This window comes from Plectropomus leopardus, chromosome 7 (assembly GCF_026936395.1).
Source record: "Plectropomus leopardus strain MGB_pleo_1.0 chromosome 7, ASM2693639v1, whole genome shotgun sequence".
Taxonomy (NCBI): domain Eukaryota; kingdom Metazoa; phylum Chordata; class Actinopteri; order Perciformes; family Serranidae; genus Plectropomus; species Plectropomus leopardus.
In genome coordinates, this window is record NC_142182.1 from 22,998,617 (window position 1) to 23,013,618 (window position 15,002).

Consider the following 15,002-nt stretch of genomic DNA (forward strand, 5'->3'; position numbering starts at 1 on the left):
CTCACCCAAGTGTGTGTCTGTGTGTTGACCTCTGGTAATTATGTGTCCCATTTACTTAATTGCAGCTTCCTCTTGCTTCTGCAGCTGTAGATAAATTAGTATGTGTATAAGAATGGTGTGTGCTGTTTCTGCACATGAATTTACGTGCATGTTTTTTCATACTTAATATGTACAGTCCTGTAGCTTCTCTGGATTCATTCCAGTGTAATTACCATGAGTGAGCCCATTACACAAAGTGGGTGTGACCCACCTGACACTTTTAATTACAGAGTAAGCGAGGTTCTGAGCCTTGTTAATTAATCCCCCATTAAACTCAGCAAACTTCAAGGCAAAGGTTGGATCACTTTATCATCCTGCGGTAAAACAAACACACCGTTCATGTAATAAGGTTGTGACTGAACAGCTTGAAGTGAACAAAGTGCTTATCCATGTGCATTTTTGCATTCCATACTAGTTTTTATATTCTTCAAATGAATTATTAATCTTGTTGTTGTCTCCACGGTGATGTTGTTATTGGATCTAATCAAATATTCATCGCATACAACGCTCTCATAAATTGTTTAAACAGCCGTGTATGAAGCCTTTACTGAGAAATATTTTCATAGGAGAAATAAGACCGCTTGAAAAAACTGCAGGGAATTGTTTGGATTATCAAACTTAAGGGGTTGCGGCATTTACCTTTTAACTCTCTCTGCATGCTTTTTGTCCCTTGAAGCTGACAGTAGTTTATCATGTCCTCCCACACTTACAAACATCACATTAATATTTTGTTTTTTCTTAATCACCTTCACTTTTCCCACAAAACAAACTCCAGCAGTCAGTGCTGCTCAATAAACAAACTAGAATGTCATGTTTATGAAATGAAAGCAAATGTATAGAAAACTTATAAGATATGCAAAATTACTAATTGTTCATCAATTACTGTTACTGTTATGTTGAACATGTGAAGAAAACTTTGTTACTTCTCGAATGCTTTCACGGTTACTGAAGAATAAAACAAAAAAAAAAAGGCCAACAGTCTACATGCACTGAGGCAAATGGGGACTAGCATTAAAAACAGCAAAACTATATCTAAACATCAATGTATAAACTCTAAAGTCTCAATTATTCAGTCACATGCTCAATACTTCCCAAACATATGCATTTTGAATTAGGTTCGCCTTTTTTGGATTCTTCGTTCATTGAGGAGGCATGTAAGAACAACAGTTTTCTTTACAAATTCACAGTGACGTGTGGTAAGTAAATGATATACAACTGGTCATTTTGCTGGTAAAGTATACTTTTAAACTGCATGTGAATATGTGTATGCATCAAACTAAATACAGTCATAAAGAAATCTTTGGATTAGGGCTGCAACCAACAATTGTTTTTATTCTGCTTTTATTCTGCTCATCTTTTTCACATTTAATCAATAAGTGTTGTTTTTTTTTTTTTAAAAAAAGACAAATGCTCATTACAGTTCCCCAGAGCCCAAAGTGACGTCTTTAAATTACAGCAGTCCATAACCCAAAGACTCCTCATTCATTATCATAAATTCCCACCATTCCCCCCTGGAGATTAATAATGTATTTCTGATTCTTTGAAAAAAAAGAAAAGCAGCAAATTCTCAAGTTTAAGAGGTTAAACCAGCAAATGTTTGGCATTTTTTGCTTAAAAAGTAACTGAATTTTTTTAATGGATTATCAAAATGGTTATTTATTTTTTGTTTATTGACTTATTCAACTGACTAATAGTTGCAGCTCTATTTTGGATACATTCACTAGATTTTTCATTCAAGTAAGTTCACTATATGAGAAAATAACAACATTAAAAATTAAATGTCAAACATTTTCATAGCAAACACCCTCACTTTCCACCAGATTTAACTGAATTTTTTGGACATTCTGTCTTACTTCCCCACAGACAAACATAACCACCCTGACAGCATTAAAAATGGAAGTGGTCTGTATTTAATGTAGCCAACTTTTAAGAAGCTATTAAGCTTGTACTTACATCCACATCACTTTCTGCAACCTTGACAGGTTTCCCTGAATCCTTCAGCGTCTGACTTCCAGCTACCTAGAAATTGCAAAATAAGCATTTCCAGATGTTAGTTGTGCAGTAAATGATTGAACCGTGGTACAATGTTGCTGAAATACAGGAGATACAGGACACAGAGACCAGCTACAAACTACAGTAGTATGACGCTGGGACAGACTATCTGCAACACATTCTCTTCTCCTCATGTATATGACAACATGACTGAATTTTGGCACACAAAATCAGCTCTTGCCATGAAGAACACAATGGCTATGGACACTTTGAAGCCCTGCACAATTTGACTTAGCTATTGAACCTCTATACATGATGTCCCCTTCATACAAAAAGAGTTGCAGAATTTATTTGTGAACAGGAAGTATTTGTTTTAGGAACAAACCCTGGACTATGTTCAGGTGCCCACTTTGAGTTTTACAGCATTACTGAAAGGGTTCCACAGTGCTAGAATAACTTCATGAAAAACATTGAAGAGATAATTCAGATTTTTTGAAGTGGGGTTTTATGTTGTGCTTATCTAAAGTTAGTGCATTGCTTACAGTAGTTGTCTGTCCACACACCCCCAGTTTGGAAAAGTCACAGGAATGCCCAGATGGAAGCTTCGTCATGTACTGCTGTAGAGGGGGGCAGCAGCAAAACATATTTTAGACACCTAAAAAAAATCCACTTAACAAAATCTATAGTAGTCTAAGAATACACTCCACTGGGAGTATTTTCATACCTTAACCTTGCTGTCAGATAGCCCTATCCAACGGGGAAGCCGTTATCAGCTTCAGTTCCTCATCTATGCTCTCGTCAACACCACCACACTGCACTGATAAAAGTGTAACTTTGGCTTTCTTAACACATGAACTTCTTGTCTACCGCTGCCTCAAACAGTTAGTTTGTTTGAGTTAAAGTGTGACTTTGGAGAATCCAAACTAACACTTTAAAATGCCAAACACTAACACAATAACGCATGCAAAATAACTAATTGAGACAGCGGTAGACCAGTAGCTCCTGTGTTCAGTGATGTTAAATCATCCGAATAGTCTTCCTCGGAGGAGAGCGACAAAACTGCTTCATTTTTTCTTTATCAGAAATCGCTGTCTGGCGCTAAGGTCAGCAGTGAAAATTTTCTAGACATAGCATGCACTCAAACTAATACAGTTTTTTCTTAATTGCTGTTTTTCTCAATGGATTCTGTTGGTTTTGATGAGAGAAGAGAGAGGGGGAACCAAACCTGTTAACAGCTTCCCAGTCAGAAAGGGCTTTCTGACAGAAAGGTTAAGTTGTGAAAATATTCTTAATGTAACTTACACTTAAACTGCTATAGCTATAGTTAGGTGGCTAAAAGACCTTTCCTTGCTGACCCCTCTACAGCAGTACATTGTGTAGCATCTTTGTCAGACTCCTGCCTGCTTCTCCAGACTGGAGGGGTGCCAACTGACATGTACTGTATGCAATACACTGACTATGTTTAAGAACTTCATACAACCCCACTTTAAAAGATCTTTACTATCCCTTTAAAGCAGAGCACGTGTAAATTTACCAAATCAACAATTTCCACTGATAACAGCTCTTTCTTGTGCTTTGAAATGATTAATTTTAGGACTACATGTGCTCCTTTTTGGGAAAAAAAATTGAGACATGACACAGTAGAGCCCTGTGCTCTTGTCAAGGAGGTGCAGCGTTTCAGAGACGATGGTAGAAGCAGCTGGCTTTTCAACCACCGGGCCACAGCCACAACACATGCACTGCCGAGCCATCCCATGCCCACTTCTCCACAGCATCGTCAACATCACCACATGGGAAGGGAGAAGATCACATGGAGACATTTGATGCCATTCAAGCCGTGAATGCGGTGCTGTAAGCAACGGGCTGGTCTTTCTAGAACACTCTCTAAACACTCATACTCACATACAGGCTAAACACATGCATCCCTGCTCTAAATATTGGGGAAACATGCACAAGCGTAAATGCGCAAAGTCACGGACGCACTACATACAACATTATATCTATTTGTACATTACTAGCTACAGACACACACACACACACACACACACACACATACAGCTTACGTTCATTAGAGGCCTGAGAGGCCCAGCAGTGCAGTGCAGTAGTAAACTGTGAACTGCGAGGATCAGGGGCTCTAGAGCTCTGATCTGGGAGTCAGAATCACAAAGACACAGAGCCGCAGTCACAAAAAGGCGGCTGCTTTCGTCAGAAGAGTTAGAAGTCTACTGGGGATGTTTTGTCTCACAACCTCATGCCTGAACATCTCTACTCATTTATTGACACACTTTTGTCTCTGTCTGTTTAACATGGGCCAGAGAGTATTAGGAGTGGTTGTAAGTAAGAAACACCAAATGTGTTAGTTTGAGCTAGAGACATTTCAAACCAGAAAAGGCACAGCAGGAATAGAACTACATAAGAGAATAAATCTCTGAAACTCTGAAACTGAACTCTGATCTGTATATCTCACCTTTAGGTCCAGATACTCCAAGTCCTTCTTCAGCTGCATATAGGTGTCATCAGCCTAGAAGGTGACAAACATATGAGTCTGGGTTATTAATTTGTGTCACCAGAAATTAAAGGTGCAGCATGTAGGATTTAAGGGGATATATTGGCAGAAATGGAATACTATATAATAAGTGTGTTTTCTTTAGTGTATAATCACCTGAAAATAAGAATCGCTGTGTTTCATTACTTTAGAGTGAGCCGATTATATTTACATAGGGAGCGGACCCTTGGCTACAGAGATCACCGTGTTACGTCGCCATGTTTATACAGTAGGCCAGAATGGACAAACCAAACACTGGCTCAAGATAGGGCATTTTTATGTTGGCCACTGTCGTTATCTTCCCCTTCACAATGAGCAGCGTCAGAGAAACACTAATTTGTAATGTGAAGCTGCTTTACTTAGTGGTATTACAGGTTTTAATGACCTGGTCCATTTTAGAAAGGAAAAGACTAGGCTTGGGTGGTATATAATGGTATACCAGGGCATTTAGAAGTTTGATTTTCAATACCGTCAAAACTACAGATCTTTCTGTTAACCTAATACTAAAGAAGCTATAATGAGGATGTTTTTGTCAGTCCGGTGCAACATCTAGCTGAGCTGACTATGAGTGGTGGGGATAACTTTACAGGACTGTAAACAGCTGGCCGATAACAGCAGACATTGCAGGGGAAAACAGCATCTAACTGTGTATTAGAGGGTTTATTTCAACCAAACCTGAGGTTCTGATTGCTGGAACAGTGGACTCACTAACAAAACGACTAAAAAGACTAACCAAGATGGTTTTGGTGAGTTGTTTTTGTTTTTGTTTTTGTTTCTGTCACGTTTCAATGAAGTGTGTTTTACAATAAGTCAATAAGGCAATCAAGCTAGCTAGTTTCAAGAGAAACTTGAATTTAGAAAGTGTACTGTTGCATTTATCTGTTTCATCAGGGAAATATTCTGTAATAATTATACTTTTTTGACATTTTGTTAGTGTATTGTTTATAAATTAGACTGTGAATGCTAAGAGAGCTTGGAGACCATAGTGAAATTGCCCATCTCCAACAGTGGGGCATTATATACCATCATATACCATATAACCTGTGAAATTTCAGGAAGGTGTGAAAAAATAGATACCGCCCAAGCCTAGATGACACCTCTGCAGATAATTCAACTACCAATGACAACCACCTCAACAAAGAACACTGAAGAAATTCTAACCAGGAGACATTTCAGCTGGCTGCAATATGCAATCCTCACCACTACATGCCACTAAATCCCCCTAAATCTCACACACTGTTCGTTCAAATAACTCACCACTCAAGTCATCTGAATCTAAAGCACCTTCACTGACAATTCATCTAGGATGCAGTGATATTTGTGTGTCAGGTATGAAGTGTGACCTGCCTTATTGTGTCTGTGCCAACATGCATTACAGCAGCAGCAGATCTGGAAACACATCGCTGAATTAATCTTCCATTCAGTTTCAATTCAGCGACACATCACTTAACAATAAAACAAACCGCCGGTAATGAAAGATTCAGAAATCTGAAGACCAAACACACAGACACATCAATAGCCAGCCGGTAAGCCAAAGCATGGGATGGCTTTGCAGATGTCGAGAATTTAGCAGCACAACATGCTTATGAAAAGTATCACTGGAAGCACGATATGGAAACGGACCAGCCAAGAATAGCACATGGAAAAAAAGAGGCGGATGGTTCTAGGACTGCAGCATGGCCAGCATTCACAGATTAACCATGCCCGATGTCACACCACTGGAGCACTGGAGCTGTTGGGCAGAGGTTGCCACTGATATACTGACACTTGACCAGTGATGCTGCTGTTGTTTTAGATTTTGTGGTCTGGTCAGGCTATTTTTTAGCCTTATTTTTCATTAAGACATTTATTTATAGTTGGGAACAACCAAGTGCAGGATCTACTGGGAATTGTAGGTCTGGCCTAAAAATGGTTTCTGCATGTGGATGGAAGAGATGTCTGTATCAGTGAATATGACTGTCATGTTAAGAAGCCTTTGTTTTGCTGACTTAAAGTATAACTTGGGAATGTTTAAACCTGGACCTTAAATTCCCATTGTGTCTAAGGGACTAATGGGAACAACAATTTTTGAAATTTGTTCAGCATTGAGTGACACAGTTGCAGCGGGGACACCCTCAGTGCATGTCCACTAAAAATGCTTGTTTTTGCCACTAACAGGCTCAGATTGTCAAGTGTCTGACAACATGATGGAAAGGATAGACCTTTTTGTTAAAGAGTAAGAACTTCTTTGTTTTACCAGAAACAGCCTAACATTGATATTGCAACATTTAGCATGTTTAGAGCAGTATATTTTCACATCTAATTAATTTCGTTATTGATTAATGTTAATTTAGGGTTTATTTAAACAAAACCAGAAATGCTGATTGTTTGGTCAATTAAAGCCCAAACCAAGACAGTTTTTGAGTGTGAGTTTTATTTTTTTTTGTCAACTTTGAATGAAGTGGGTTTTACAATGATAAAATGACAGTTCATTTAAAAGGAGGCTTTGATGATGGCAATTTTGCGGCTGTTTGTGGTCGAACAAAAGGATCTTACTTTTTTTTAAAAGGTCTCTAGGGATCCTTTCCATGATGTTGTCAGATCCTTACAATAACAATCTGAGTCTGCCCTAAAACAAACACTTTATTGAACGTAAATTGACAGTGTTCACATGGTTCTAGTGCATTGCAGCCTGTTTCACCAAAACCTGTTTCTATTAGTTAATTAGACATACACACAAAAAAACGGGTAAATAGGGTCCAAGACGGAAAAATACCAGTTACCCTTTAATAAAAAATATCTTAGAATTTGTAAAGATTTCTTGTGATCAGAGCATCTTTGTAATGACGTGTTCGCAGAAATTTGAGACAATCATAGCTTTAATCACAAAATTAATGCAGTCTATGCTTATGTGTTGCTTTTAACTTCTGATTCTACATACAGCAGTTTTAAGCTTTTACAGGCATAGCAGATAAGGTTTTAATTAAAGGCGATATTATCTTTTTTGTGACATTATGCAGCAAATATGGTTGGTTGTGTTTATGAATTTTTATATGTTCCTAATCTGAGATAACCAAGACATGATGATACAAACATATACAAAAAGTGATTTAACGGTTTAAACACCTTCTGTAATGACATCTTGCCGTGGCACTGGCACTCCCCTTTGAGTACTAAGATTACCTACAGCAAATTTTGATGTAAATCCTGAAATTACTTTTTGCAAGTATTGGACAAATGAAATAGTGAGGATGTCCTAAAAATTATTAAAATTCATCATCTGATCAGATATTTCAGTCTTTACTTAAGTGTTGGACAGACAGATTGACGGACAGACAAACTGACATACAGTATTTTCCAAAGAGCCATGAATAATGGAGAAAAATAATTATATTTCTTCTTGGAGAAATAATGAAATTTACAGTACACATTTTATGAGTTATTTGTATAACGTAAACAGAAAATAACTTTATTAGGTCTGATTTTAAGTGTAATGATGCCCTGCAACATGTTCAGTGGCAACCTCTATCAGCCCATGGTAAAATGAGGGGCAGGCAGGAAGACATGCCACATGGGGCCCCCACCTGGATGTTGCAAGGGCCCAGGGTAGCTGAGACACCCACATGTCCAAGGTGGGACACAGGAGAGGGGCCGGAGCTGAGGAGGGGGCTGGTGCTAGTGGTGGTAGTTGTGAGGAAGTGGTTGTGTTGGTAGGCCTCTTTGGGACCGTTGAGCCGCTGGAGCTGGGTAAATGCGTGCTGACGTGCGGAGGCCATCTTGGCCTGATGCCGGCGCAGCTGAATGAGGAGCAGGGTGAGCTCCTCGGGCTGTCATGCACCACAGGATATTAAATCTGGCATCAAAACTGACCACACCAAACTTCAGGGAAACTATAAAACCTAAAACATCGATTGCATTCACAGCAGTGGTGGCCACTTTGTTATTCAACAGGCTGATGGCCAAATTGAACGAGCAGAACAGCAGCTAAATTTAGGAGGATTAATGGTGTTGAAACAAAAGGCAGAACTCACAGCAGCACTCTGTTGATGACAGGCAATGTCTCCCAAATGTTCAGCTGCAGCCAACTGGCCCATACCGACAAAAGGCTAATCAAGATTGGGTCAATATCTATTTACATTTCATTAGCGAAGAATGAATGGTGACTGATTTCTTGAGTGTCTGGCAGAGTGAGCACATTGTATGAAACATAATACTGGACTCTAGAAGCAGACAGTGAGAGGGAATTACACATCACTTCAAATGCAGGCCTCTTTAGCTTTCAAGTGTTAAGGTTTCTACTCTAAGTTCCACAGTGAAGTACTGAATCCATGCCTAATGTAATGTTTAGTAATAATATTTGTAATACAGTGAAGTGTGTTTTAATTTGTAAAACGTACCGTTTTGCCATGAAGGCTGGGTGCGCTGACTGTGTGAGTGATGTAGCCAGATGGAGGCATTGACCGTCTCTCGATAGTAGCAGCCTGACAACACACAGACAACACATTTTATATTGTTAAATATACATACACTGGCGTTTGGAGGGGGGGGCAGTTCAGTACAATATATTTAGAAATGGCCAAAAAAAGTACTTTTGCAGAACATTATGATGTCACAATTAGATTTGACTTAATATACCTTATTACACATTTGTGTGAAATGTGGTCATAATTAGCAGTTTAATTCTTGCATTATGGCCAAAACATAATTTGTGGGGTCACCTTGATCATTGACCTTCAACCACCAAAATCTAACCAGTTTTTTTATGACTCCAAGTAGATGTTTGTGTGAAATTTGAAGAAAATGCCTGTTCTTGTGTTCTTGACATATTGAGTTAACGAGAATGAGACCTTTGGACCACAAAAATTAAAAAGCTTCATTGTTAGGTCCAAGTGGACGTTTGTGCCTAATTTGGAGAAATTCGTGTAAGGTGTTCTTCAGAGAGCATGTTCACAAGAATGAGACAGATGCAAGGTCACAGTGACCCTGACCTTTGACTACCAAAATCTAATAAGTTCACTGATCAGTCCAAGTGGATGTTTTTTCCAAATTTTGAGAAATTGCCTCAAGTCGTTCTTGAGATATTGTGTTCACGAGAATGGGACAGACGGAAGGATGGACTGACAAGCCAAAAACACGGCTACCCCTGTCATGAAAGCATAATAAAATCTAATTATGTGATAGAGAAAACACAGAATGCAACATTTCTACAGTACCACACAAAAATCTGCTATCATAATATAACAGGTTTCATATCACTAAAGGCTACAATTCTTTTTTTAGAGGATAATATCATTTCACCTTGATGAGCTTAACAAGACACTGTATTCCTTATTATTATTGTTCAATATAGAGTACTGCATATTAAATGGTATGTGTACATCTTCAATATAGTTTAAAGTTAACAGTGTGACTGACTTTCGACTGACTGCTGATACAGTTGAGGTAATTTAAGAGACTGAATGCCTTTAGGATATGTCTGCCATTGTGCCCCGCAGCACTGACACAATTATTCTGTTCAGTGGAGCACAGTTCCAACATTCGCCCAACACTGTCAGAATGACTGACACTGTTCTGGATGAGAAACCATTCGATTTGATGTTTTGCACTTGACAGTCGAGGGAAAAAAGCGTTAATGGTCCAAACTCTGGAAGAGCACAAGCAACAGGCAAGACGGGACAAATTTCATACAATCCATGCAACAGGGAATAATCTGCTGACATTCATAACTCATTATTCATTATGTCTTATTAACACTCTGTACCTGCTACCATTACAGTATCTATCCATCAGGATGCTTACAGCTTAAGGCAAGTTACATTTAAGATTTTTTTGTTTATCTTAGTTGAATTTAATTTAAGAATAATTTTACAAAAACACATGAACCCACATGAATTATGTAAAAGTAGGGATACTCTTGGTTGTTAGCACAGCACAGTTATACTGTCATTTACCCTGGTGAAATTTCAGGAAGGTGTGAAGGTATGAAATATTACATACCGCCCAAGCCTAACAGGTAGCTAGCAGACTGCAGATTCTTTACTCTGAGCTAGAAACAAAATATGATTGTTGTTGTTGCTAGGACTTTGGGTTTTCTGTAATTTTAAGTTGCCTAGTGTGAGCTAAATAATTATGATGTAAGTATAATACCAAAAACATCACCCTGTCTGCTTACATCAAAGCTTCATCCCATTCCCCATTATGCATTTAATGATTATTTAATGACATTGCATAATATCACTACCTATTAAAATAAAAATAGTTTAATTTTATTAGTTAATCACTTGCAAACATGCAGGATTGTTGTTATTTTGTCAGACATTATTTACCTTGAGCAGCTGAGACTTGGTCCTGCGGGGGGACACAGTGAAGGGGATGTCCACCACTGACCTATCACCTGCAGGTCTGACTGTCACACGTTCAGCTGGTGTGTGCGGCCTCCGTGTGGGTGACAGGGTCCTGCTGGAGCCAGGTGGAGGCCCGGGTGGAGGGATGTCTGCAGATGAAGGTGGTACCGACACACAGCGAGTCATCCCTTCCGACCTGGGTAATGAGGAGGAAGGAGGCACAGTGGATGGGGGGCGGGGGCCGAACGGGTAGTCCGGGGCCGGAGTGTAGAGAGGCGCTGTGGGGCTGCCGTGACGGAACTGATGGCGCTGTTGCCACTCGTACAACTGCCAGACGGTGTTGGGGCCTGGGTCAGGGGTGAGGCGGAAGTGGCTGAGGCGGTCCTGGGCATACTTGTACTCACCAAGTCGGGCTGGTATGGGGCTCTGGCGAGGAGTCTTTGGCAGAGTCTGATATGTATCTATGGTGGTGAACTTGTGCTGGGTGGGTGGTGTGCGACGAGGCAGGGTGTTCTCTCTGGATGGGGGGCTGTTGAGTAGGAAAGGGACACAAACCCATGTTTTTTCATTACCAATAATCAGGATATCTACACATTTATCCAGTGTTGTCGAATCTGAAAGTGGTCTTTTCCTAAAGACACTTTTTTATGTGTCTGTTTGGTCTTTTCAGTTTTACTCTGGTCTGGTCTCAGTCTCAGACAAAGACTTGTGATTTTATATTTAGGTTAAAGTACAGATGGTTAAGGTGATTTCAGCTCCTTTAGTGTTTGTTTGTATCTGTTAGCTCATAGGAAACAAAAGACAATTCCCACACACAAAATCTTTTCTCATGGTACACTTATACATGCACACATGTATACAGCAACAAAAGACACGAATGAAGAGAAATCTTGACTTGTTTTTTGTTTAAGATGCTCTTGACTACAACACTTGATTTACCTAATCATACCTTGAATTTCATTTAATGATTGAATAAGATGCTGAACATGACAAATGAAATTGCTTGACCTATAAAATGTCTTTAAGTTCACAAGAACATAGTCTGATCTATTGTAGTATTTCTCAAAGGGATACTTTGCAGTTTTTCAAGCACATCTGTGTCGCCGTGATGTGGGGTAGAGCTCTAATTGGGCACACAAAATCAGGCCTAACCCCACATGAACCTGCACAGTTTCTGTCCAAGCACAACCGGAACCTGAACCGCAGCAGCTGTTCTGGGCCCCAAGTCTGATAAAAAACCCCCACAATTTCTACTGTAAAAAAAGAAATTGTATTATAATGTATATTTTTTCATGTTAAAACATTTCTTAAAAGCTAACGGTTGATGTGTTTCCTCGCACCACTTCTTCTTCTTTTACTTAGTTCGATAATAAGATGACAAAAAATGTGTCATCAGTGGTGTGAAATGAGGCATTTTGCATCACCAAACTGACTTTTGCTCACGGCACGGGCTGAGAGTTCCCGAGTCGCCGGCCGGGAGAAGCCATTCACTGTGAAGTTGTACACACTCCCCACATCATAGTGACTCAGACGTGGTTAAAAACTGGCAACGTTTCCCTTTAACAATGACAAGTTTGATATTTTTTAATTTGAGTCTGAGGCCAGAAATAAAATATTATGCTTTGAAGACCTTATGTGTTCATGACGGGCTGGTATTTATGTTCATTCTGAATCAGCTGGCAAATGTCACAAGAGGAAACTCTACCCTATACTTATGAAGTACATGTGGTGTAAATCTACCTGTTTGCTGCACAGCAGAGGTGGAATTCAGACATGAGGTCATGAGCAAGTCTCACTGTTAACCTTCAAATCTCAAGCAAGTTTCATTCAAATATGTCAGGTCAAGTCACAAGTCAAGTATTAAAGATCAAACATTAGCATTCTTGCTAACATCTGACCAGCCAGCAAGCTACCAAGTTAGCTAAAAAGACAGATTCACTTAGCTTTTGGGGTTTTTTTGGGAGGGTTTTGTTGTTTTGGATAAAGTTGAGTGTTCATGTCACATATTTTTTGAGCTGCCAACCTTGAATACCGCTGTTCTCTTCTTGTTACTGTCATCAACAACATCATTTTTGAATCCAAATCATCAACTGAGCCGACTGTCGCCGCCCATTGACGCACTCTCATCAACCACCTACTTTTTGTGTGTTTGGAGGCATTTTTGAGACTTTTTCCACATTCCTGGGAGAACGCACTCAAGTCAAAGTGCGGTTTTAGTTACTCTTAAAATTTCCCCGTCCCCCGTCCTCTGCTACATAGACAGTAAACATAAAATACTGCAATAAAATGTACATAAGTATAATCACATGCGTTTCTATACAGTGATTTAATATAAAAGTTGTGTTTTCACAAAATAAGACATATGACAGTGACCTACCCTTTGTGCTCAGCCTTCTGCACTTTGACCCACTGCTCCACCTGCTCCAGAGCACTCCTCCTGTGCACCTGCTTGTATGTGTCAGCAGGGGGTGGCGCTGGGGCCCTCTGGTACGTCCCTGCTGCGATCCCGTTGGGCTCCAGGATGGGGCTGGGTGTAGAGACGAGGCCATTCCTTGTGCAAACACTGGAGGGCAGTGTCGAGGCGGCTCGTGATGGCGCCCTCGATGGAACCCTGGACACGGGCGCTGAGGCCGACACATGGTCTAACTGCGGGAGAGCAGAGGGTGCAGGGTTGGAGGGGAGGGACGTGTGTGTGTCCATTTCCAGGCCTGTGCTTCCTAAGGGGTGCTCCAAAGTGGTGGTGGCAGGAGAGTCTTTGTGGAAGCTGCAGTGTTCGTCTGCGTCACGGTGTATGGGCTCCAGGAGGACCTCGTGGATGATGGGCTTTAGGGTGTCAGAGTCTGGGGTCTTGTGGTGGTTTACGTGGTTCGTCTGTGGGACAGCCTGCTGCTGCAACAAGTTGAACGTCTCTAACTTGTCTGATGGTCTGCGGAGAGGAGAGATTACATAAAAAGCCTGGGTGAATGTTTGCCTTTTACACTCTCACACTGTTTGTAACTTCCTCTCCAACACTGTGAGAGTTTCATTCCCGAGAGTGACAGGAGAGGAGAGCGGGGAGGGGGTAAAGATAAACGAGACACCTGTGAGCTCAGGGAAGGGAAAAATGAACAAAAGCAGCAGGGAGGAGAGCAGAAAGTAAAGTCACAAGGGTAGGCTTATGATTACTCTCCTGTCTTGCACCCGACTCTTGAATTTTTGGATAAAACCTACGCTACACAAGAGAACTGGATAATTATTAACAACAGCTGACAGACGATTTTTTCCTCAAACCACAAAGGATTTCACCGGCTTTTACTCGATAAGCACCAGTTCTGTTTCATTTGATCAGTGCCTTGATATCCCATGAGCATCATGCTCCACCATTTAAGGGCTCCCAGTCTTCGTTCTGTTGTGCTGAACTGAATTTGAACTACATGACTGTCACATAGAGCCAGACTTTTAGAGTCATGCAAACTTTAAAAAACAGAGCTAAATATACAACACAGACTATTTTAAAGCAGGGCAGATGACAAGCAAAACCTTGTAACCACAGCTAGATTTTAAACTTGTTAATGAAATCCCCTGTGACAAGAAGCAAGAGAAGCAGTCAAGTCTCTTAAATTCAATGAACCACGCACCAAAGTTCACTTTTAGAAAATGAATTAAACAGCCTTAGGTGTCTGCAACTGGTATGTAAAGATATTTAATACAAAGTAGCGCTATGATGACTCATTTGTCCCTATCAGATTGTGTAATATGGGGCATAGAAGGCACTGTCTTTTAGTTTAAAGGGATGGTTCAGTAGGGTTGTATGAGCTACTTATCCATAGTCAGTGTGTCATCTACAGTAGATATCGGTCGGCATGTCCCTTGTTTATGGCAGCAGGCAGTATCGATATAAGTACTGATACTGGGGTAAGTAATGCACTGCTGTGGAGGCCAGCAGCGGGAAAAACATATTTTAGCAGCCTTAAATGTCTGGCATAACATTTTTTCAAAAATCACTATAACTTAAGTGTGCGCTATATTAATAATATTTCCACTGTTGGAAGTCTCTGTCTGATGGTGGGAGACAGCAAACCAAAGCTGTTATATCACTCTTTCGGAAGCCAAACTCCACTGAG

The 15,002-nt window shown here is 40.2% G+C and overlaps 1 protein-coding gene across 7 annotated transcripts in view; it reads right to left on the minus strand.

Moving 5' to 3' along the window:
• The window catches only part of LOC121949780 (pleckstrin homology domain-containing family A member 7-like), a 178,519-nt gene that overhangs the window by 18,501 nt on the left and 145,016 nt on the right, over positions 1-15,002 (minus strand). For 4 of the 7 annotated variants that reach the window (XM_088080226.1, XM_088080227.1, XM_088080228.1 and 1 more), the window contains 7 exons: positions 13,277-13,825; positions 10,882-11,428; positions 8,953-9,036; positions 8,140-8,382; positions 4,499-4,552; positions 2,574-2,648; positions 1,993-2,058 (listed from right to left, as the gene is read on the minus strand). In XM_088080226.1, coding sequence (XP_087936352.1) covers positions 1,993-2,058; positions 2,574-2,648; positions 4,499-4,552; positions 8,140-8,382; positions 8,953-9,036; positions 10,882-11,428; positions 13,277-13,825 — 1,618 coding nt within the window. The remainder of the gene's footprint in view (positions 1-1,992; positions 2,059-2,573; positions 2,649-4,498; positions 4,553-8,139; positions 8,383-8,952; positions 9,037-10,881; positions 11,429-13,276; positions 13,826-15,002) is intronic. The other 3 variants (XM_088080229.1, XM_042495539.2, XM_088080232.1) reach the window with 3 other exon arrangements.